The following is a 23,218-nucleotide window of genomic DNA, read 5'->3' as shown; positions in this document are numbered from 1 at the left end:
CCTGAGCAACTGGCTCTTGCTGACGGTCACTGCACAAGGAGGAGGTTGGACCAGATGACTTCTAGAGGTCCCTTAAAACCTCCGTGTTCTGTGAAACCTCTCTGCAAGGAACATCTGCTCCACAGGATTTGCAGAGCTGGTGTAGCAGGAGCAGTTGTTTCACAGAGTAATTCTGCCAAAAAAACTACCAAGTAATTTATGCTTCTCCTTTGCATTTCAAACAGAAATAAGTCATATGCATGACTTAAAAGAAAAAAAAAAAAAGTTACCCAGTTTTGTGATAACATAAATGATTGCTACTACTCATCAAGGTTACTCAATTGTATTTCTGATGTACCTAAAGCATGGTGTAAATCAGTAAGGCATGATTTAAAAACTGTGCAGCAAACCATCTTCTAGGCTGCAGGGGTGTTTCCATCCTTTGCTACAGGGCCTCTTCCAGACACATCAAGTTGCCAGTACAATTTTGTAGGTTATCACTTCATTCATCCTGCTTTCTTTTTTTTTTTTTTTTTTTTTTTTTTCTGGATTGTGATTTGAATTTGACAGTCCTAAAAGCTGCCATTTTTCTTCCTGTGTACTTTCCTTTTCATTTTCTGCCTTAATCTGCCTACTCACAGCACAAATCGAAAGCACCCAGACACCAGTGGCATGGCTCTGCAACCTAGAGAAAACAAAGTAAATACACTGGGTAGTTAACGTAAGCCACTTCTCCTTTTGTACAGTTATTTTGTGTGTCAGGGGCTGTATAACCAAAAGGTCAGGCTTTCCCTTCTTTCATACGGCGTTATCCCTCTTCAATACCTTTTCTAATCTTCCATGAGACCTTAAGCACTGTTGATTAAATGCTTCACTATCCTTGTCACCAGGGCTGGAGCTCAGGGAGTTGCTCCCTCCCACCATTTGCAGTTACAGATGTGGCTTTTTGTGAAACGTGTGGCTGGGCGTTGTCCTTGGGTCCTCCCATGAAGCTGTCCTTACATACCTAATCCGAAATCTCTCCCATACTATAAACAGTCTTTACTTGAGGATGTTGGCACTGTGTAGGCTCTCGTTCTGAGCAGCCTGGGGAACCGAGCCAAATTCCTGAATTTTGGCTAGATACAAATGTAATTCTTGCCTGTAATTGTAGTTATAATTTTTAGGAATGCTATTAAATATTTTTTTTTTTTGACGGGGTGGGGAAGTGAAAGCGTAAGAGGCATTTTCAGATGCACACAGAAAAATCCTCATGTCAATTTTGGGCGCAACCCTTGGCTTGTAGAGGTGGTGGGATTTAAATCCCGGTTAGGCTCAGGAGGCAGGTGTTGTGTGATCCTTCTTTCACGTGACTTGTCAGCTATTTCTATTGTCCAAGAAGCAATTAATGGCCTGAACAAGTCGTGGGGGGTTATTTCCTCTTTTACCTGCTGTTTATTTGAAAGATTGTTCCAATAATTTGTTGCAGCTCTTTTATAGAGGTAGAACTGAATGTTCTCCTAGGGTTAGCAATGGTAACACGCTAACACTGCATTATCCTGGGATTTCCAGGATCCCTTCAGGATCTATCCAGCCCCAGAGTGAGGTGTGTGACTGTATATTATTCCTTACACAACGACGAATTTGCACGCACAAATAACGTTGTGGCACATTCTGGGAATGAGGAATACAAATCCGTGAAAGGAAACAGGAAGCACACGTTGTAGATGTTTCCAGCTAGGTTTAAACTAAGTTCATCTTTTGCATTGAACTACGGGAGAAAAAACAAAAACATTTCTAATGAGAAAAGAAGGAAACTTCAGCTCCTGTAAGCAGTAATTGGCTTGTCTTTTAAGCTCCTCAGACGGCTGTTGTTCCTGACTTAAAATGCGTTTTGTGTTACTGGTCTGATCCTTAATCAGCCACATGCGGTGAGCTGCAATCTCTGAATAAGTGCAGCAGTACTGTTTTATAACATTAAAATTACAGTAAACTCTATTCCCCATTGAAATATCACTGAGTTTGAGAAAAAAACCTTGAATTTTTTGAAAACGTCTAGAAGAGAATTAAATTATTTGACACTGGGCTTTGGGGCATGAATGAATTGCCACCAAGAGACTTATATTGGAGCAAGGGTCACAGGCAATTAGACTAGATCTTGTGTCGTTTGATAAGAAGTTGTGAGAGATGGGGCTGTTCAGCCTGGCGCAGAGAAGGTTTGGGGGGATCACATCGATCTCACTCAAAACCCAACAGGACGTGGTCCTGGACAGCCTGCTGTATCTGACCCTGCTTGAGCAGGGGGCTCGGACCAGGTGGAAGCAGGAGAGGAGGTCCCTTCCAGCTGGAAGTTTGGTTATTCTGTTCTCAACGCTGTATGAATTTACTAGTTGTACAGACTGCCTTCAGTTTAGTTTTCTCACTGTGTAAGAGGTTATACTGGACTCTTTGAGATCCACATGAATCTCAAGCATAAATAACTTATCCTTTCTTCTTTCCTCCCTAGGTTCTGGGAACGCCTACAAGGGAGCAAATTAGAGAAATGAATCCAAACTATACTGAATTCAAATTCCCTCAGATTAAGGCACATCCATGGACTAAGGTGAGTCTATACAAATTGGATAATAACAACATGTGGGCTGAAACTAAAAGTTGGAGAAGTTAAGCTTGATTGTTCAGTGTCTGTGGCTTTCAGTCTAAACTAGGTGCCTTTAACTATTCTGGGGACCCAATAACTCCTGATTTAGGTAAGGATAAAGAAGGTGTTGAAGCAATGTATTGTGATATATATTGGTTGTGGTTTTTTTTTTTTTGAGGTTGCCTACAGGCATTTTTTAAACAATGGTGCGTGTGTGAGTAGTGGATTGCAATATATCTAAATCCTGTCATGCTGTAACTCCTGATGTGCACGAAAGTCACTTAGAAATGAGAAAGTGTTCCGTTGACGTGTGACACTTCTGTAATGCTGCTACATAATCTGACAGTGAAGGTTGACAGTCAGTTTCTTAACTGGTTCTCTCAAAAACGCTATATTTGTGCTCCTATAGTTGTGCTCTTGAGAGTGGTACTTTTTTCATGGAGTTACTGATGACTGTTTTTGCTCTCTAGCCTCCAAAAGGAAGGGCTATTGCAGTAATAGTGACAATATTATAACCTCCATGATCAAAGCAGAAACCGCTAGCATTACAGTAAATACATGGCCACGTAGTTAAGCTATCTTCCCCATGGACAAATGATGGGTGTTTGGTTTGGGAAAGGGTGAAAACTGATCATTTAATTAGCCTCTAGGTTGTAGTATAAGTTAGAAGTCAAGTCTTAAGCAACTGAAGCCTGATTGTTAAGATTTTCTATTTGCTGACTGAGAAATGGCTGATATAATCACAGTATAGTCTCAGTACGTACCAAGGTACGTACCAAGCCAGGTACTGTAAGTCACTATTTTTGTGGTAGATTCTCCAGTGTGTTGTGCACCACTATAATTCTCCTTTTCCCCAGTAATCCCTGGTTAGTATTTCTATAACCTAGTTTCGGTGGGTTGATTAAGTGGTTTATAATAGAATGAGAGGCCAGTAAATCCATCAGTGCTTTTTAATATCTTACATTAACAAGAAAAAAATAAGGGAAATGAAATCCTTGGGAGTTGGTCTCTTCTGCTTCAAATTGCACCATGGTAAAAGTCCCAAGAATAAGCCCTAAAGCCTTAGAGCAAGGAATTCTAGGGTTGCTTCTGAATTTCTGCAGTGAAGATGTTGTGTATTTGAGGGGTTAAACCAATACGCAATGGAACAGGAGTGCTGAGATTTACTGTAGTATATATAGGTAGAGTTGAGCATTTAATCTAGCTGTGCAACTCATCTTCTGCCTGAATAGTCTTAAGAATTATCTGCACTTGATGGTCACAACAGAGATCTTTAGCAAATGTAAGTTTCAAGAAAAAAACTGAGAGTCCTTTCTATTTATATACGTTATAAATGAATAGTTGTTTGGACCTTCTAAAGGATCACAGGTGAAACTAAGCCAATTAGAAAGAATTGAGAGGAGCTTGTTTGTGCGGAGATCAAATCTGTGTTCCACATTAGGGCACAATTACTTCTGGAGAGCTGGACTTGCAACATAGCTTCTCACTCTTGATTCATTCTACACCTTCTTCCTGACATCACCTGTGTGTACAATAGCACTTAAAGCAGTCTACTACAATCAGATGGCATGATGCTTCATCGATGAGATCTGTACTTTTCTTATTGTCCATATGCTAAATTACTAAAATGGATCATCCAGCATAGTGTTGTCAGCGATGCTCATCCTCTCTTACTTCTAAAGATCCTTTCATCTCACCGTTTTGGTGTTGAGCCATGAAAGATTTCAGCAAGTGGCAGCAATGCTTCGGCTTGTTCCTCCTTACCCAGTTGTGTCAGAACAACATCTGATGGCACAGAAGTGGACGTGCACATCCTCTGGAGTTTCTCGATGTTAGAATTGTGAACAGCGACTAGAAGAGAAGTACTTCTGAACTACGATTGTAGAGGTGCAGTCTAATGAGCAGAAGAGGAATGACACCGAAAAGGGGAAAGTGCAAATGGCTTTTGTTATAACCGTGTGTAAGTAGAGCCACAGCTAGCTGCAAGCAGGACTTGGGCAGTTTCAGCCTCAAAACCACAAAGCTTTGTCATCTAAGCTAAAGAGCTGCCAAAGGCTGCAGGAGTGATAAGGCTGTTATTTTTGTGGACTAGTTAGGACCAAAGGACTCAGCAGTAAGTTTCTGTGTGGAAAAGCTTCCAGGCAGCAGGCTTGAGTAAAAATATAATCACTCCCTGGTATAAACTCTTTGAGACAAGGGCATTCCCCTTGTTGTTTTGGTATGGTTCAGGGAGCTTTCTTTGGTCTGCAAAAGTATGTGTAGGTTGCAATTAAGAATTTCCTTTGGATGCTGTAGTACGTATAGGTTGCAACTGAAATTCTCTGATGAGGACTTGTGTTGGATGGACCTGTTGAAGGTCTGCTCTCTGCATGTTTCTGACAGGCTTAGACCTGTCTTCCTTCTGAGGATCATTGTAGCGTGGGGATCTGCTCACTTGGCTGTTATCTACTGGATGGGGAAGAATGATGGCTAGTGTTGTGAAATGAGATAGCCTCCAAGCTTTTTTTAAAAATATTTTTAATTATAATATTTAAAAAAATATTTTTCTGCTGCATCAATAACTTGAGATTACAGAGCCTGTTTTTTCAGTCTGACAATTTAGGATTCAAATGCTTTTGTAACTTTGAGAGCCTTAATCTCTGAGTATAAAATACGTAAAGCCCCTCTTTCCAATACAATCCTATGTTGTCCGAGCTCATGCACGTTTTTCTACCAGTTGTGTGCATGGTGCTGAAGATGACTGGAGTTTACTGTGTCCCTAGCCAGCAAAAGAAAAGAAAATCTGAACTTTCCAGCAAGCTATTGAATCTTTCTTCTAACACAGGACTTCTCTTCCTTCCCACTGCTCCCCCTATCCAAAAGGATAAATGTGGGGCATTTTAGTTCTTTTGGGGTGGGGGTAAGGGTGTAGGGGTTCCTGTTCTGAATACAGGAGTATTTAATTTAGTAACGTAGCTGTTCTTTTTGCCCAGACCTCCTTTTGTTTTTTCTTAATGTAGGACAGTTTGTATTCATGGAGGTGCATCCTACTGCTCGTCTGCCTTTTTCCAAGAGTACAGGGCATTAAATTATAAGCGAAGCAAGGCTTTGCAGGAGTGGTGATATCTTTTATTTGACCAAATGATACAACTGGGGAGGAAAATGGCCAGGCTACACCACGTCTTCTGGTGTGGCATGGGTCAGAAAACTTGTCCATTTTTTTCAGATGTATCAGCTCATCAAATGAAAGTTTCTTTCCCTTTCTGGAGACTTTGCTGCTGCTGTTTTTACAAGATCAGAACTTCCCTTCCGTGTGTTTCATCTACCTCGGCTCTGTGAGCCTTGTTGTTGAAAGCTCACAGTCTGATCTCTGCTACTAATCTTTATCCTCATTTATCTTCTTCTGTCTAAGCTTCATCCACACTTCATAATTGTGTGACCGGAAAGCCCAAAAGAAAATCTGAGATCAAATGCAAGATTGTATGTCACAGGGTTGTTGAAGTTCAGCTTTTGTTAGTTTTCTCTCAATCTTTTGGCCTTTTTGAAGGAGGCCAGGGGCAGTGGAGTGGCTGAAGAAAGGTATAAACGCGTGCTTCATAAGCTTGTGTTAGGCTGGCATTGCTTGCCATGGCCCTGGTGCAGCTGGCCTTTATCCTGGCATTAATCAGATGCTACCTTCATGTCCCAAGCCCTTTGGGTTATGAAAAACAAAGACTCTTCTGTGATTATTTCCAGAAATATGAAACATGCCTGCCTGTGATGGCTGTCCTACCACATTCCCACCTCCAGCTGGTAAAGGATCTCGTTTGAGTAACACTGTACTAAATAATCAAATTATGTACTTGAGGCCACTTCTACGTGGAAGAGATGACATGTTTGGATTTTTTTTTTCCTTCCAAGGATATTTCCACCTGTCTGCCAGTAACAGGCAGTATGGTGAAGTGAATATTCTGGATGAATATAGAAGGGCTTCCTCCCACCACAGACCTTCCCATCACAATAAAGTCACAGCAGATTAAGGCAGGGCCCCTTCCGACTTCGTAAGCGCTTACTTTTTTTGTGATTTACACCATTAGGCATGCTCTCCTGTCCATGTCTTCAAGCCAAAATAGTGTTGCAGAAGAAAACAGTGTCTAAGATGAAATTTTAGGGGTCTGGTTCATATTCCTTCTGACCCTTTTATGAAGCAACTGGCCAGTTCAATGTTGTACAGAAACACAGTTGTGTTGTATTATAGAGTAGCTTTGGATGTTGAGTTTACGATCCATTTTTCTACCTACATTATAAATTGCTAATATTATAAAATACTGGGTAAACATTTCAGACCGAGTATTTTGTGTCTGTCTGTCTTTGTATCCATTTTACCATACTACTCACTGCTCCTTGAGTGTTGAGTGTTTCTGGATTTGCAGCAGGCCGTCCTGTTGCCTTGTCCTCGCTGTGGGATGGGCCATAAAGAGTCTGCTCTCCCTCATGACAGTTTTTTTCCACTCTCCAGAATCAGCCTCGTGTCCTCATCCTGTCCTACTCCTGCTCTCCTGGTTCTTGTCTGGTTTTGAAGCAGATTGTTTTGCTTGTCATGCTTCCAAGTGACTGCTCATACTGGAGATGCAAGGAGGAATACCAAACAGTGAGATGGATAAATGGCTCGTGTTGTCACTCCTAATTATAACTGATGACAAAAGAAAATGAAAAATGAAGAGTCTCCTGTGAGAAATCTTGTTAGTGGACTTGCATTTCAATTGAAGTTGCAAACTCTTCTGAGACTGGGGTCTCACCTTTTGTAAAGACACGAAGGTGTAAGGGAGGCTGGATGTTTCTTTGGGTGCAATTTCATAATTAGCTTAAGTTCGGCATGAAGTGAGGTCTGCTTTCCAGTTCCCACCTGTGTATTCTTGATGCCTGTCTTCTGCATTCCTGTTTATATAATACCAAAAACCTCTTGAGGGGGGGAAAGATAAAAAGTATTCGGGATCTAGATCACTTTTCCTACCTGACTGATCATTCAGTCCCAGCTGCACGTGCTGGGACAAGAGAACAGCATGGCCAGGAAAGGGCAGATCCATCTTTTCCATGTGAACTGCAGGTGATTGCCTGCTGTGAAACCATGCCCTTGCTTCCTTCCAAAGAGCCCACTTCTGTTTTTCTCTTGGTGGGTTGCTGTCCCATTGCAGCGTGTCTGTCTAAGCTGCTCGTGGTGGCTGCCCCACTGAGGCCGGGAGCCTTCCCAGAGGGAGGTTTTGGGGTTTTCTATGGGAACGGGGAGCCGTCTTGTTCCACTTTGCTTTGTGCTGCCCTCCCGTAGAGCAGAGCATGCCCTGGGTGATAAATGCTGGTGGGTTCTGGCTTTGCCAGGCCCTCGGTGGAAGTAGCCCAGCGAGAAGTGTGTGGTCTCAAGGCGAAGGAGCTTCGGAGACAGGTTTTTGGTGCTGTTCCCAGTTCTGAGTTGGCTCGTTTGTAAGCCACTTAACCCTTCTGTCTTTGCTTCCCCGCCTGCGGAAGTGCCATCTGACAGGCATTTCTGACTACTAAGGCATTTGCTATTTTTGAGACGCTTTTAAGGACAAAACGCAGGGATTCAATTGGAGGAGGTAATTGGGGAGGTTATATATATTTTAAGGTAAATCCCCAAATCGGTGCGTCTTTGGTGGACTTGTTTAATCTTCATTTGTATCACGTAGTTTTAAAAAATAGCAAAAATAGCAAAATGGAGTATTTCAGAATTCCCTTTTGGAAATTTTCAGGGTCTTGGGCTAACACTGGTCCCTAGAGCAGCACTTGAGTGTTAGCTTTGGGTTTCCTAGTCAGGTGAAGCTCAGTACAGACGCTCTTGGATGCGTTTCTTCCCTCTCCTCCTGTTTAGGGACACGTCACGTTTAACTTGTGCGACCAAAGCACTGCTCTGTGTTGTCGAGTTGTGGCAATTGCCCTGTGCGACTGCATTTCACGAGTCGACCCGATGGTCATATCCTACATCTGACGGCCCTGATGGCTCGCAAAGCAGCGTGAGCATCCTGCTGAAGGGAGGAGCTCTCCCCGTTACCTAATCTCGAAGCATTTCCAGCCAGGCTCGGCCGCCCTCCTTCCCAGTCTGGGGCATGTGCCGTCAAAATGCGCTTACAAACGGCGAGGGGATGTGCGCAGCCTGTCAGCCTCAAATCGGGGGTGTGGGTGGTTCTGGGCACGGCTCCGAGGCCGCTGAGGAAATTTTTAACCGTGGTGTCACCGACTCGCTGCGTTGGCACCAGATGTCGTTTTAATAAGCCTCTCTGCTCTCTCCGCGATGCCTTCCCGCGCGCGCTGGCTGGAAGAGCACCTTGGTGTCACATTGGGGAGCTGTGGCGCTGAATGAGAGCAGGAAAACAAGCTCCGTGTTGTGCGTGGCAAGTCAATGAACTGGAAGTCAGAGCAGGCATTCTGCTAAAACAATGCACGGCTCTTGCCCCGTGTGGCTCTCTCCGAGGGCTGCATGCTGATGCGAGTGGAGCGCAGTGGGAGCACCCCGTGCTTCTCATCCTTTTTCTTCCGTCTTACGATGTGTGTGTGTGTGCTTGTGTGGGGGGGGGGGGGGGGAGGAATTGAAATTCAGAAAGGGTGTGATCTCCACTACGCTGGTAGGAACCGTTTCAAATCAGGAAGGCAAAATGCGGCTCGCTCTGCTAGCGCACAAAAGGCTTCGTCTAAACTGAAGTCATCTGGGGATGGGAGCCGAGGAGTGCACCAGGGGCTTGGCAAGCACTTTTTGAGATGTCAATGATGGCGGTAGCTCCTGGAATAAACAAAGAGGGAGTTGCATGAAAAAATTCACACCGATTTGCAGTGTAACATAGAAAGGAGAGAGGCGATGTGCCTGGCCTCGCTGCCTGCCCGTCACGGGCTGTTGGCCTTCGAGCATCGCCAGCATGCCTGAGCAAAGAAGGAACTCGCACTGGTCCCCCAGCTTTTTGGTGAGGTGTGGACTCCTTGGAACCTGGAGGCAAGACAAACAAAAGCACCAAAAGCTGCGGTTTTGGATGAGTCAGCATTTCCATTTTACATGATCATTCCGAGATTTTTTTGTAACTCATCCAAAAAAACATGAAAGAAAAACAGCGACCTGGGTCTCAGCCTGAAATTTCATTTGCTTTGCAGAAACGAGAGGTTTTGAGTTATGCAAGTGCAAATTTTCCTTGAGTAATACTGTGTGTAAAGCCTTTCTTTTGCATTTGTTTATCTCCAAAACAGGTTCATTTTTTAAAATGAAAACTTGAGCCTTCGGTCCCTCCTGTGGACAAATAGCCTTACAAAAGGTCTTGTTTCATTTTAGAAAAATGAATTGCTGCGCCGGTGGGGTAGTATTTGATTGCTTTAAAAGTTCCTGTCAGTGTTTTTATTTTTGTTTTTGTTTGTGGACTTGCTGTGCATTTTGCCCGGCCATATTTAGTCTGCATACTAAATGTTAGTCTGCCCAAACACTTTACTTTGTGCACTTAGCTTTTATATATTTTTTTTTCCTTTTGTTTCCTTTCTCCTTTTTTCTTTCCTTTTTTAATTTTTAATTTTTTATTTTCCTTTTGCTTTCACCCAGATGTATCTTAGACTGAGACAGACCTTGCTCTGACGGGCCGGATTTTAGTCCGTGCACTAAATTTTAGTCCGCAGACTAAAAAAAAAAAATAATAAAATAATAATAATCCGCGGATTATTTGCTTAACTCAATTCCCTCACTGAGAACTACCCGGACCTTAAGCTCTCACCACAGCCTGGGTCCAGGGTGGGGAGGCTTCACAGCTCCCGGGGGAGTCCTGCCACCCGTCCTCCCACCGCGGCGCGTCCAAGCGGAGCCTGTGACCGTCCCCTGCTCGTGTCCCACTGGAGGGTGGCAGCCTCTGGTGTAGTTCTCGGTGGGCAAATTGGGCAGCCTTCCCGGTTGGGAACTGTGTCGGATCAGTAGAGCTTAAAAAAAAAAAAAAAAAAAGAAGAGGGGGGTGGTTGCTTTTATTTTTTTAGGGCGGGATTCAAAAGCTTGGGGGGCGGCGGGGAGGGAGACAAAATTTGAGGGCAAATTTCCTAAGCAAAGGGGTGCGGCGGCAGGAGGGGGAAAAAAAAAGCCATAGAACGAAATTCGGTCCATACCCGCACTCCTGAGATGGTTTGTCCAGTTCCTGAAGAATCCTAAAGAGATCACGGCAGCAAACAAAAACCCAGTGGTGGGGGAAGTCAATCCAAAACTGAGAATAATCCGCGGCGGCCTGAGGCACTCGTAGCTCACGCAAATTTAAAGCATCCAAATTTGAAAGCCCAGAGCCCAGAGTTTTTATTTTCTCTTCAGCACCAATTATAAATTGCTAGGGGGGTTGGTTTTTTGGTTTTTGTTTTTTTTTTGGTTTGCTTTTTTTATTTTTTTATTTTTTTGGAAAAACTAAAACCACAAAGTTTGCATTGTGTCTCTGGGACAGATTTACGAGTGGGATGCACCTTTGGAGACAAAAGAAATTTGGCCCCATATCCAGGACTGAAAATTCTTTATGATGGGAATTTCAATCACCCTTTTAGTTCAAGTTAAGAGTTTTGATTTCGATTTTTTTATTTTATTTTTTTAGTACATGCACTGGCATTGGAACATAAATTGAATAGAGAAATGTTTCTATACTATGCCTCACCATTGCACAATCAATTTTTTGGCATACACTGTGGTGAAGTTGGACTTGCTGCTATGGAGACTGATGTTTAAAGTTTCTAATTGTATAAACATTTTCTATGTCCCCCACACCGTGGATTTCTTATAATATTGGATATATTTTTCCTTGCTGGACTATTCTCTTTTGGATTGACTCCCCCTGTTTGGATTATTTCACTGCATTATCATCTTTAGGACTCGTCAGGAACAGGACATTTCACCTCAGGAGTACGGGTATGTACTTAAAACGTTTTTTCAAATTACTAGGCCTAGTCTTAAAAAAAAAATAAAAGGAGAAAAAAATGCTAGAACCGGAATACTTGAGTTTGAAAGAGCATCCCCGAGGCAGCAGCCAGGTGACTGTTTTAACACAAGGTGGTAAAGAGGAGATAGGCTTAGTCCTGTAACTCATGTCATGTGTTAAACACCACTTTTTGCAGGGGAAAGGAAGCTGTGTGAGGACTTGAAATATTTTTTTTTACACCTACCTCATTCGGAAACAGTGAGGGTAGCCCTCAGAAACCGCCTGCCCCGAGGTTGCTGACCCAAAGGCAGGCAGAGCATTTCTCAGCAGGATTTAGGAAGCGGCTGTTGGGGTTTCACCAGCTCTAACATCAAGAGCTTAAGAGTGGACAAATGAGGCTCCTTTTAGAGCTGGCAGATTTGTTGCTCTGCCTGCCCACTAATTTGCTCAAGACAGGGGCTTGTCGTCTTTGCCTTAAGGAAGACGAAGAAAAAAAACTGATGTAGGGGATTTTTTTGTTTTGTTTTGTTTTAAATCTGTGTGGTGGCTGCTAAGTGAACTGTCCTGAGGGTGAAACACAGCAAAGGGTGAAGCGCTTTAGTTTCAAGCTGTGGTAAATCAAGCCTGATAAAACACCATCCAGGAGGTACAAGAGGGAGACCTCAGTCGTTTTACCTCCTGGCAAATAGCAGCAGGCTTCAGCTCTGTGGTTTTACCTCAAGACACGCTCATTTACTGTACTCACCACAAGGTTTAAAAAAAAAAAAAAAAAAGACTTTTTTGGCTTTTTAATTGGAGACAGTCTTACGTTTTGTTCTGGTCAGCGGTGACCTGGGAGTGGTGCTTGCCTCCACTGCACACCACGCGCTGTAACCCCAGCTGTGGAGGCAGCAGGCCTTGACACCAAGCAGCCTTTGCTGCTGGCAGAGTTTGTCAGCATTAAGCTGAAGTCCTTCCTTTTGTCCCTCTAGGTCTCACTAAACATTTTGGGCTTGCTGTGCCACTGCCTGGCAGTAGAAATAAATTCTGCTCCTCCACTCCTTCACCCCTTGACTCCATGAGCTGGGCTTCCCGGCCACAGGAGCGAGCACAGCGTGCTCTGGGAACCACCCAGGTGCCCCCGAGCACCCAGGGGACGCAGCTCTGGTCCCTGGAGAACTCTTCTTGTGTCCGATTCCCATTCTCTAGAGCACAGGTGGCTTTGGTTTACAGCTACCTACGAGTGCCTGTGCAAGATCCTAGTCTGCAGTCAGTCAGTCAGTCACACACTGATTTATTTCTCCTTGGTGCTGTGTGGATTGGGTCCGCCTGCCCGGGTGCAAAAGCATTTGGGATTAGCTCAGTTTTTACCCGAAAATGCTGGCACCCACACTTAATGCTTGCACCCTCCCCGCTGCCTTTTCCCCAGCCTGTGCATCACCCCTAACATAGCCAGAGAGGAGTGCTTGAGGAGGCCATCCAGGTCAAGTGCATAATTAACCAAGATTTTGCTTTTGAGGTAAGGGGAAAGGAAGATGGGGATGTGATTAGGGTTGTGTAGAACTGTTCCTGAAAGGTTTTCTAAAAAAGCTAAAGCGAAGAACTGCTGTGAGCTCTGTTTTGTAGTCACGCCAGGTAAAAATCTGGTAGAGTAGCAGTTGGTTCTCTTGACACGGCTTTCAGCTGTCCTTACGTGTACCAAATACGCAAGAATTATCCCAATAAATCTGTGGGAATGCCTTGCCAGAATAAGGTCAAGGAAGGAGCAACTTGCAAATTGGAGCTAGACGTTTCCTGCACCCCACCCATGCTTTCCTTGTTGTTCTCCAAAGTTGAACAGCAGCCTCCATAGCAACAATCTGACCTGCTGCCTGCAACAGTCCATGTTAGCAAGACTTCATTCACTAGCCAAAAAAAAAAAAAAAAAATTAATAATAATAATAATTAAATGTAGCGGGACCCCATTCAACTTCTACATTCAGTGACTCCTGCTCATCTGAACCCTTCTCCCCACCTTCACTCCACCCCATGTGCATGGCTGATAGCACCCGTGTGTGTTTGTCTTGATTTCTGAATGAGTTCCCCCCTTCATTCTTCCAGTTGTTTTTCCGAGTGCGCTCTCATGAAGTCTCTTGCTGGCATTGCACCTTCACCCCAGCGAGCGCAAGGCTTTGCAATTAACCCTTTCTCAACCCCAGGAACTGGATTTTTCCCATCCTCGCTGGAGGGACGTTGATTAGTGCAAACACAAGTTTGTTCCACCGCGTTGGGCAATGAGAGGTTTAATTGCTCGGGCTTGCTGCTGGTCAGCGAAGAAAAAGAAACAAACCCAGACAACCCGTTTCTCCTTGCTTCTTTTTTCTTTTTTTTTGTTTCCAGGTCTTCCGGCCCCGCACTCCACCAGAAGCAATTGCGCTATGTAGCCGCCTGTTGGAGTACACCCCCACTGCCCGCCTGACTCCCCTGGAGGCCTGTGCACACTCTTTCTTTGATGAACTACGGGACCCAAACGTCAAGTTACCAAATGGGCGAGATAAACCTGCACTCTTCAATTTCACCACTCAAGGTAGCCTGTGAGCATTGAAGATCGCTGCTTTAGGAGGAAGCTCTGATAAACGTTTGTCGTGCAGACATTGCTCCTTCAAAAGTTCAAAAATAAAAGTCTCCAAGTAGGACTAAAGATATTTATTGATTGTGTGGCCAGCCGTCCATTTCAGAAAGAGAGGACAGGGACTTGTAGAAATGCGTCACGGGATTTTCAGATCCTGATTCACATTTAGTCCAGGTGACCAAAGGCATCAGGAAGGTTTACGTTTGCAGTTTAGTGTCCGATGTGTTTGCGTGAAATATCACAGTCAGTGGACTGTGGAGATTAATTTATCATTTTGGAGATGTTCCTGCTCCTTTGTACCTGAAACGCTACTCCTCCCTGTGCCGAGGAGTAATGGGTATTAGGTTTGGCAAGGAAGTTTGTAGTGTTGCAGCCCATTTTAGGCCTGGATGTGAGATAAATGCAGAGATCTTGCCATCCAGATTTTATGTACAGTACAGTTTATCTGGCATCACATTGACTCAGTAAATTAGTAACTACAGAAATGACAGGCAACTTTTTTTATCCCAGACCACTGTACAATTTTAAAACCATTCATGTATTTTTTTCCATGGAAATTGGAAATACAAAACTGATATCCCTATAGTACAGTTTTGCCTGCCAAGACAGAGAATGTGAGAAGTATGGTGAGAATGTGAGAAGTATGGCATACAAATACACTAGTAATTAATTTTGCAGCATTTTTCTGAACGTTAAGTGATTAGTTGCAAGTTCTCACCCTTTGAGCAAGAACAGATCTGTGTGCGTTTTCTGCTGGAAATCTAAAACACCTTTTGGCTCAGTTAGCATCAGTGTAGTTTTTCAAACTCTTCGGTGCACGTGATGTCCATCTGTCAAAATGTGGAACAGAGCCCTGTGCTTGAACCTGTGGAGCCCTTTAATCTAAAAGAATAACAAACCAACAAACAGAAACCTGCCCAAACATGAACTTTTAGCTTGTTTTGAATGGCTTCCTTGCAGAAGGTAAATCTGTTGAATATACTAAGGCATTTCCAGAGCCTGAAAACCTTAAAATATTTTGACGTTAGGTGTCATGAACGCACGCAGGGCCTTACTAGCACTTGAGGGGAGAAAGCATTGGAGCAGCCAGTGTTGTCAGCAGACTGCCTCCACAGCATCAGCAGCCTCACAGCATCGCCCAGGTGTTGCTAGTACTGTGAAAATAGCTTGTGCTTCTGTCTCTGGCCTCCGTGCTGACGACTGCATCTGTTGCTGAGAATCTGGGGGTTGTTACAGATATTTCCACATGAAAGTATTCATGAACTGTATTTTCTTTCCACTGCAAGGCCATATTCAGTCACAAAGATAGTTTTGATCCCAGTGTCTCAACAGAGCTTCGCCTTTGTTCTTTCTAAAAGTATTCATTATTAATCGTATCTTCATGTAGTAGATGGGCCCAATCTTAACATAATTAAAACAAGAATTTAAAAAAGGCTTGGAAAGCTCTGTAGCCAGTCCTTCAAAAATCCTTAGGGAAGAAATAAATGTATATATTGGGAATTTGTCCCTGGTTTCCCCCAGGCAAAGTGGGAGCTGCTGGGTAAGCTAATCCTCAAGCAAATTTATAGCTCCTTATTTGCCATCCTAGCGAGCTGATGTGTTCTCCCTTTGCACAGTGACTCATGGGAATGGCAAGAGAAATCGCTTCCAACAGAGTGAGGGCCTTAAGATTCAAAAAAGCAGGTTTATGTCATCGGCAGGTACCAGTTTTAGCATCTGGAAAGAGAATCCAGGACAGAGGCTGGTCATTAATGCGCTTCCACATGAGCTGTGTTGCAGGTCACCAGCCAAAAAAAGCTAACCAGAATTTTAAGTATAAATAAATAGCTTAGCTCAGTGATTTTAAGACCTTTGTAAGTAATAAGTGCGCAGTAATAAGTCTTATGTAGCAGCAGTCCTGACTCTGACCTCAAGGTATTCGAGGGGCTTCTGCTCCTCCTGTGAGCGCTGTGACGTCCTCGGCCAGGCTACGCAAAGACCCCATCAAAGTGGCTAATGCGGAGCAGGAATCACATCTGGGAAACAGAGCAGGTCGCTGGAAAATCAGATGTGATGATAACGCATGTTAAGTCAGCTGTGGTTACTGAGAAAGTAATGAAAGACATCCTTTTGTTTTGGAGAGCATTCGTTTTCAACAGACGATATTAAATTTTAAAAGAAGTGTTTCCTTTGGCTATAGTCAGTTGAGTGCAGCCCATGGAGTAGGAGGTAGCTGCTCGAAGGCAAAACTGTTGGAAATAACATAGATCTGATCATTACCGTCATGAACTGATTTTCAGAAAGAAGCCAGGCGTCATACTAAATCTGCTGATCTAGAAAAAAAAACATTTTGAGAGTTTATGGAAGATAGAGATCGTGGTCTTTGGCTGACAGCAGTATTCTGGGGCACGTAGATGCTTACTTTACTTTAGAGATGAGAGCTGCTGAAGAGAACTTGATCTGATCATTCTTACTGTCTTGGCTGTACTTTTTTCTTAGTATTTAAAGAAATGCTTTGTGCTAATTGGAGTTTGAAAAAGTTATTTTTGTCCAAGGAGGTATATCTAGTAGCCACAGCGCTGCAGTTCAGTGACTCTTAGACCCGCAAGACAGAAAGCACAGAAAACATTTTTTATTTCTCTCAGAAGCTGAATTTTCAAGCAATCTGTAAAATTACTTCATTGTAATAAACTTCTTACAACACGGCAGTGATTGTGCTGGATCACAAGTGTTACCATTGCTCCGTGTTAGCCATTGAAAATTGTAAAATTCGCCTGTGATTCAGCACTTAGGAATGGCTATAATTGCTTCTTGATGACAAATAGTTGATGCTAGAGTGGGTTTTTAATCAGAGAAAACGGGGCTGGCTTGTGACCTTTCTTTTGAAGTTTAAGAAACAAAACAAAACCAAAAAAAACACATTTCATTTCTATCCGTACTGCTTCAATGTGACCAAAAATCCTTAGTGTGACTACTTGAGTGTCATCTAGGTTTTTTTTTTTTGGATTGATTTTTTTTTAGACAGTATTTCTGCTCAGGGCATGCTGAGGGAGCAGTGAAGAAAAGAATACGAAGCCTGTGCTGATTCCAGCACTCCTCTGGTTTGAAGAGAAACTAGTGGAATAACTCCAGTAACATGGAAAGTTTGTTATTGTGACAAAGTAAATGAAATAAGACTAATTTTTCCAAGGCATTCTGAGAGCACTGACATACCAAACTTAGTTCAGTGCTCTTTTTCAGCATTATTTCCTAACACAAAGCATTTGATGGTGTTTGGGAAATGAAGGTAACCCAGAGTTCTGGTAAAACTGGCCATTTTCATTGGAGCTCCTTATTGGAGATGCACACTGGCTGCAAGTGGCACGATTTGATCAGGAGAAAGCCAGAGGTGTTCCCCCAGCTGATGTGAACCAGAGTTGACTCTTAAATGACTTGGGTTCACTACTCAGTTTGATGATTAGTTCTCGTCTGGATTGGCAAGCTGCTGCTCTAAGCGAAGTACCGAGATGTTCGGAGCATGGTGAGCTTGGGCAGCTTCGTGCCAATAAAGATTACACGAGGTTTCTGAAGAAGGGAACAACATCAGCCATTTAGGTGCAATGTAAGTTCTTAATGGTAGCTTCAGAAAAACACTTACGCTTGCCTTAAAATTAACGAAAAAAGCTATATTTTCCATAAGTGGTGCTGTGAAAGGAGGAATTCTGACCGTATCACCTGCAAGTATGGGAGCAGTCAGAGTGGGATCCAAGTGCCATTGCAGCAGTATTTTTGTCCCATCAGCTGGCTCTTTGGCCCTGGTGATCTGGCTGCAGGGATGCTGTCAGAGGATATCCGCATCCTTGAGGTGCTGCTTAGCACCAGAAGGGAGCAAATGGCTTTTGGTTTCCTTGATGTTTCAGCTCAGCTTTCATTTGGGTCTTAGTCCCATGCTATTGCCAGCGATAGGCAGGAGAGAATGAGTGGGTAACAAAAACTTTAAAAAGAGTGAGGTGAAGGGCAGACTCCCTGGAACAACAGGTTGGAGAAAAAGCTTTGGAGAAAATCCTAAAGCAGCAATATTTTCTTCCACAGAATAGCTAATGGCCACGATAGTATTAAAGTATAGGTTTATCACTCGTGTTCAGCTTTTAATTTGGAGGATTCATGCTTGGTCAGTTTATTTTTCCATTAAATGGAGACTTAGGAATTCTGAATTATATTATTCAGAATATTATATTATATTCTACATTATATTCAGAATATTATATTATATTATTGTTTGGTTCTGGATGGCAACTCATGTTCAGAAGTGCTTAAATTCAGTCTCAAAATAGGTGTTAATAAGAACCTTGTAAGCAGGTGAGAGTCTTCTGCACCTTGCCTTTGCAGCAGTAAATTAACGTAAAGGAGAAAAAAAAAGTCAAATATACTACCTGTCCTTTTAGGCCCTAAATTTAAAGCTTTTGTTAAGGAAAAGCAATCGGCTCCTAAAAAGGAACTCAGGTAATTTACTGCTGCGTACAAAACCACCTCACCGAACCCACAGGGTGATCTGGACTGGTTTCTGTACAGCCCCTGCTATCTGGAGGCGTTATTTAAAAGCTGCCTAGCCCCGTTTCTCCTCCAGCTGACCTCTGGGAGCTTCAGAAAGCATCAGTCATCCTTCCTTGAGGTGACTGCTGGCATCCTTTCCGCCGGATGCTGCTTTCTCAAGATTTAGTCGCTCCTCTTCCTGAGGCAAACAGGACCTGTCTTGTCCTGGCTCGGTCCCACCTCCTGTGAGTCTCCTGGGCTCTCCTGAACGGGCGCCAGGAGATTGTCAGCTGCTGGCACCGCCTTGCCCTGCATCCTCCCACAGTTGTGGCTTTCAGAGGCCTGGTTCTCATCCTGATGCACACCGAAGCTGGGTTAGATTCGGAGCCTAAAAACCCACGGCTGTTTTTTCCTTGGTTTAACATCTTCAGAAAGCAGGGTCGTGTCATTCTTCTGCCCATTTAAATTACCCGGCAACCCTTTGCCTTTCCCCGTGCTTTTAAAGGAGATGTCAGCCCTCCTCGGCCTCGCTCAAGGAGACCGCTGTGAGGTTGGTCTTAGGTTTCCAGGTCCTTGAGAAGCGAAGCTCGAGGGAGCCAAAGAACTGAGCCCCTGAAGCTCTTGGAGCAACTGTGACAGCTGCTCGCTTGCTGAACCAGTGCCCAAAGCAGCGCCACCGTTATCAGCCTTCCCCTTCAGCCTGACTGCAAGTGGCTTTACGAAGGGAACCCAGGCTGCTGAAACGCAACAGGCTCCATCAGTTCTTTGCTAACTCCCGAGCCACGCTCTTTCTCTAGGAAATCACTCCCTGGGGTCACCACTTGCAGTCCTCTCAGTCTTGCCCTGGAGGCTGCCTGCTGGATGTTGCCGTGCTCAGCAGAGGAGCAAAACGTGCCGTGACCTCGGGCTGTAAGGGCAGCACGCGTTTTGCCTGAGGTTGCTGGTCTGGGGGGGAGCCTTGAGGGGGCTGCGCCTGCATGCGGGGCCCTTTCTGTAGGATGAGCTAACTCTCTTTGTTCCACCTCCCCTCCAGAACTGTCAAGTAACCCATCTCTGGCTTCGATCCTCATCCCTGCTCATGCTCGGAACCAAGCAGCAGCTTCAACCCCTACAAACGCTACAGCAGCCTCAGGTGAGAACGTGCGCCCGCCTCCCTGCCCTCGCTCCCCACAGGCACCTTCCTCGTGGGGAGGGCTCCTTCCAGCCTCACCGTCCCCTCGGTCTCTGCAGGTGCCCTGCTGGGGCCACTAACCCAAAATCCAACCCCAAAGCCGTGTTAGGGAGGTTGGTCAGCTTGTTCACTGCCTGATCTAAGTAGCTGCAGTTGCTTCTTAGCGAGTTTGCTTGTGTCATCTTCGGGCGTTTTGGGTTTTGGCCAGCAGTGAGTGAATTTCTCCTTTGTCTCTCTCGCTCACTCTCCTGTTTCTGTCTGAAACCCTTTAAAAGCTCGCTGTTGGCCCGAGCCACTCCATATTGTGTTATGTTCCCAGCGAAAGCTTGAAAGCCTTGTAATATCAGCTGGGAGGCTCCCGAAGCAGATCCCAGGTGCTGCAGGATGTGGCAGCCGTGATTCATGCGTGGCACTCTGAGTCAGCCCTGAGTCAGCACTGCCAACAGGCTGTCAGGCCTTGTGCAACCAGGGGCAGACTCTAACAGGGGTGTGCTCGCGTGCGGATCTCGCATCAGTCCCATCTCTGTGACCCCTTCTGAGGTGCAGGGCGCTCACTCAGTTGCGCAGGAAAAATGGTTTCGGGTCGATGTGCCAGTTCCTTCAACTCCGATGTGCTTTGTCCAGCCGCTGCTGTACAGAAAACACTTTTATAGTCGGGGACAGACAGACAGATTTGGCTTAAAAGATAAGGCTGCTCTCTGAAAACGTAACATCAGGAGGGAAAAGATTCAGCCCGCCCAATTTATATGCTCTGAATTAGGAGGAGGCAAATTGGCTATTTTAAAATTTAGTGTGTTTGTTTCATGCACTTGGCAGAGTTCTCTGTTTCCCTTTTTTTTTTTTTGCGCATCTGTTGCTCAACGAGTGAGGGGAAAAAAGGATCAAAGTAGTAAAAGTTGATTGAAGAACTACGAAATGCAAACGTGGAGCGTGGCTTTAAGCCCTTCTGAAAAATACCTTCACTTAATGTCACTTGGATGCCTTGCTGAGGAGCCCTGCCAAGGTGCAACAGGCTTAAGGAGTGAGCTGGGTTAAGACAAGGTCTGTTTTCACCCACTGCTTCCCCCCAAGGACACAGTAGGGGAAGAATACATGAGGCTGAATCCTAGAAGTGTAGAGTTGGGATAGAGCATCTCCCTCCTAGTTCCAAACCAAAAAACAGCTTGGAAAGAAAATACGAAGTTAAGTATTGGGCAACTTTCAGCTTTGTGTTTCTGCTTCTCCTGTCTGAGATTATATTAATCTGTCTGAGATTATATTAAGCCAGGCAGTACAAGCCCCTTTGCTAACTAGCATGTCCCAGGTCTGCATTTTTGAAAGTTACCCAAAATGGGCAATATTTGTTAACTGGTAGATGCACAGCGGTGATTTCAGTAGACACCAACAATCCTGGGATCGTGATGTTAAGTGCAGGGGAATTATGGCAGGTAATTTTTAGTGTTAAAAATGTATTTGTTGCAGGTTTCCCCTTCTCTTGAGGCACAAAGCTGGACTCCCTGTACTGAGGGAACTTGGCTGTTAGGCAGTGCTAGGGGTTGTCGTGTTGGGCATCCCGCTGTGCTGATCCTGTGTAATCCCAAACGAGATGGGGTGCCTGAACTCACAGCTACAAAACAGACTCGAGCTGGTGTCACCTGCCAGTGAGGGGCAGTTGAAAAAGCCCACAGCACTCTGGTAAAATAAGGTTTGGGAAGTACATGGTGTTCCTATTGAAGGAATTATGGAAAATTTTAAATTCCTTTGGCAGGAGAAGAGGGGCAGGTGATTTTCAGAGGTTTCTGTAAGCTCTACGTAGGGATGCATCCATAGCAGACACTTAGAGGAGTACAGCTGGTGCATTTCAGGCTCACCAGGCTTCACGTTTTGTGCCGAGCCCTGGATTCCTACATCCATGGACACTGCAGGAAAAAAGTGGGCTTGTCTCCTGCTTCCACTTGTCTCCTCTGTTGCCTTACTCCAAAACTGCTTGCAGTTTTGTTTCTCTGTCTTTGCAGAGCGCAGCACAGCCTGTCAGCACTACAGATCCAATCAGCTAATGCCCTCGTTAGTGTTAATGGGCTTTCTGTGACTGCGTTGGTGTCAGTCTTTGAACCTACAGCCCCTTAGTTCCTTCCTGGGTGGTTTTTAAGGAGCACCGCGTACCCCCTGAGAAAGCAGAGAGATTCCTCAAAGGGAGAAGCTGAATCGAAGGAGAATACTCCGATGAGAGATGGCTTCTTCCCTTTGTTTGTAAGAAGTTTTAGAAATGGGTATTTGAGCCCTAATGTGATTTCCTGCTGCACACATCTGCCCCATAGCAGAAAGCACAGCCTCGGTGGTGGCACAGGCAGCTGCCTGACAAAGCTGATGTTTTAGCAGTGTTCCTGAAGGCCCAGATTTTCTTCTCTCATGCCAGAGTGCCAGTTCCTCGTGGTGACGAGGAGTAACTGAATGCCCAGAGACCCCCCAGTTGCACTCAGCGCTCCAGCAGAGAGGCACTGAGCCAAGCCCCTCTCTGTTCCCTCCATGCCCCATCAATGCAGGGTCACAGAACAAGGGGGAATGTCAAAATGCTGTGTTTTCCTGCAGGTTTGGAGCTAGCACAGCCTTGAGCAGCTTGTGCAGCCTAGGACGGTTGCACCCTGTTGTGAAAAGCCCCCCATAAACGGGCCTGGGCTGCGTCACCCTATTTCCTCATCCCATATGGCGTGTGCGTATCTCAGGAACTCCCCCTTTGGAGTGATGATAGGAAAGGAGCACATGTCACATGTGTTACGTGGGGTAGCTCCATCCCCTCCTCTTTCTTCTTTATCTCTGGTTAGTAGCAGTGTAAGGAGAACGATTCCAGCCTCTGCTGTCTTCAGGAGTAGGAGATCAAAAGGTACGAGTGGTTTCAGCAGATGAAGTACACGCACTTTTTCACGGAGGAATCCTCTCTGCCAACAGTGCAGACCCCAGCTGGACTGTGCACATCAGGCACAGCAGATGTTGCCTTAGCTAGAGTTTATCTGTACCTGAAAGTTAATCTACAGCAGGCACAGTTTAAAGTGGGGAAACCATCAGCTGTCTGGCTGGGTCGCTTTTCATTTTTGTGGTCACCATCGGCCTGCGTGCGTGCGTGGCTTGGGAGCTGCTCCTCCAGAGTAATCCCCCACCTCGGAGGACACCTCTCCCGTGTGAGGTTAATTTTCCAGCTAACACTGCCACTGTCACCACGTTGCAGCTAAAGCAACTGCGTGAGCTTTGTTTTTTGTCTTCGATTGCCCTTTTTTGCTGCAGTCTTCTTGAGTTGTCACTCAACTGGTGCCCATCTCTGGACTCACTCACCTCCTTGCCTGTTGCTCGTGGCTGCACTTCCAGCTTTGGTCAGGGCAATGTGTCTGGGGAGATGGGTCGCATTAACAGGTGAACGTAGGGCATTGCCTTGTGAGCTCTTCTCTGCTGGAGAAGTATTGAGGCACCCCACAGCCCCCAGTTTCATTTTATCTTCCCTATTTTTTATGCTAGTC

General features: G+C 44.9%; 1 protein-coding gene across 2 annotated transcripts in view; it reads left to right on the top strand.

Moving 5' to 3' along the window:
- The window catches only part of GSK3B (glycogen synthase kinase 3 beta), a 131,579-nt gene that overhangs the window by 102,855 nt on the left and 5,506 nt on the right, over positions 1 to 23,218 (top strand). Inside the window, exons 8-11 of one of the 2 annotated variants that reach the window (XM_068698127.1) lie at positions 2,465 to 2,560; positions 11,430 to 11,468; positions 13,837 to 14,023; positions 19,593 to 19,691. In XM_068698127.1, coding sequence (XP_068554228.1) covers positions 2,465 to 2,560; positions 11,430 to 11,468; positions 13,837 to 14,023; positions 19,593 to 19,691 — 421 coding nt within the window. The remainder of the gene's footprint in view (positions 1 to 2,464; positions 2,561 to 11,429; positions 11,469 to 13,836; positions 14,024 to 19,592; positions 19,692 to 23,218) is intronic. The other variant, XM_068698137.1, reaches the window with a different exon arrangement.

Source organism: Anas acuta, chromosome 1 (assembly GCF_963932015.1).
Source record: "Anas acuta chromosome 1, bAnaAcu1.1, whole genome shotgun sequence".
NCBI classification, from domain to species: Eukaryota; Metazoa; Chordata; class Aves; order Anseriformes; family Anatidae; genus Anas; species Anas acuta.
The sequence above is the reverse complement of the archived record's forward strand: the minus strand, read 5'-3'. Positions and strand labels throughout refer to the sequence as shown.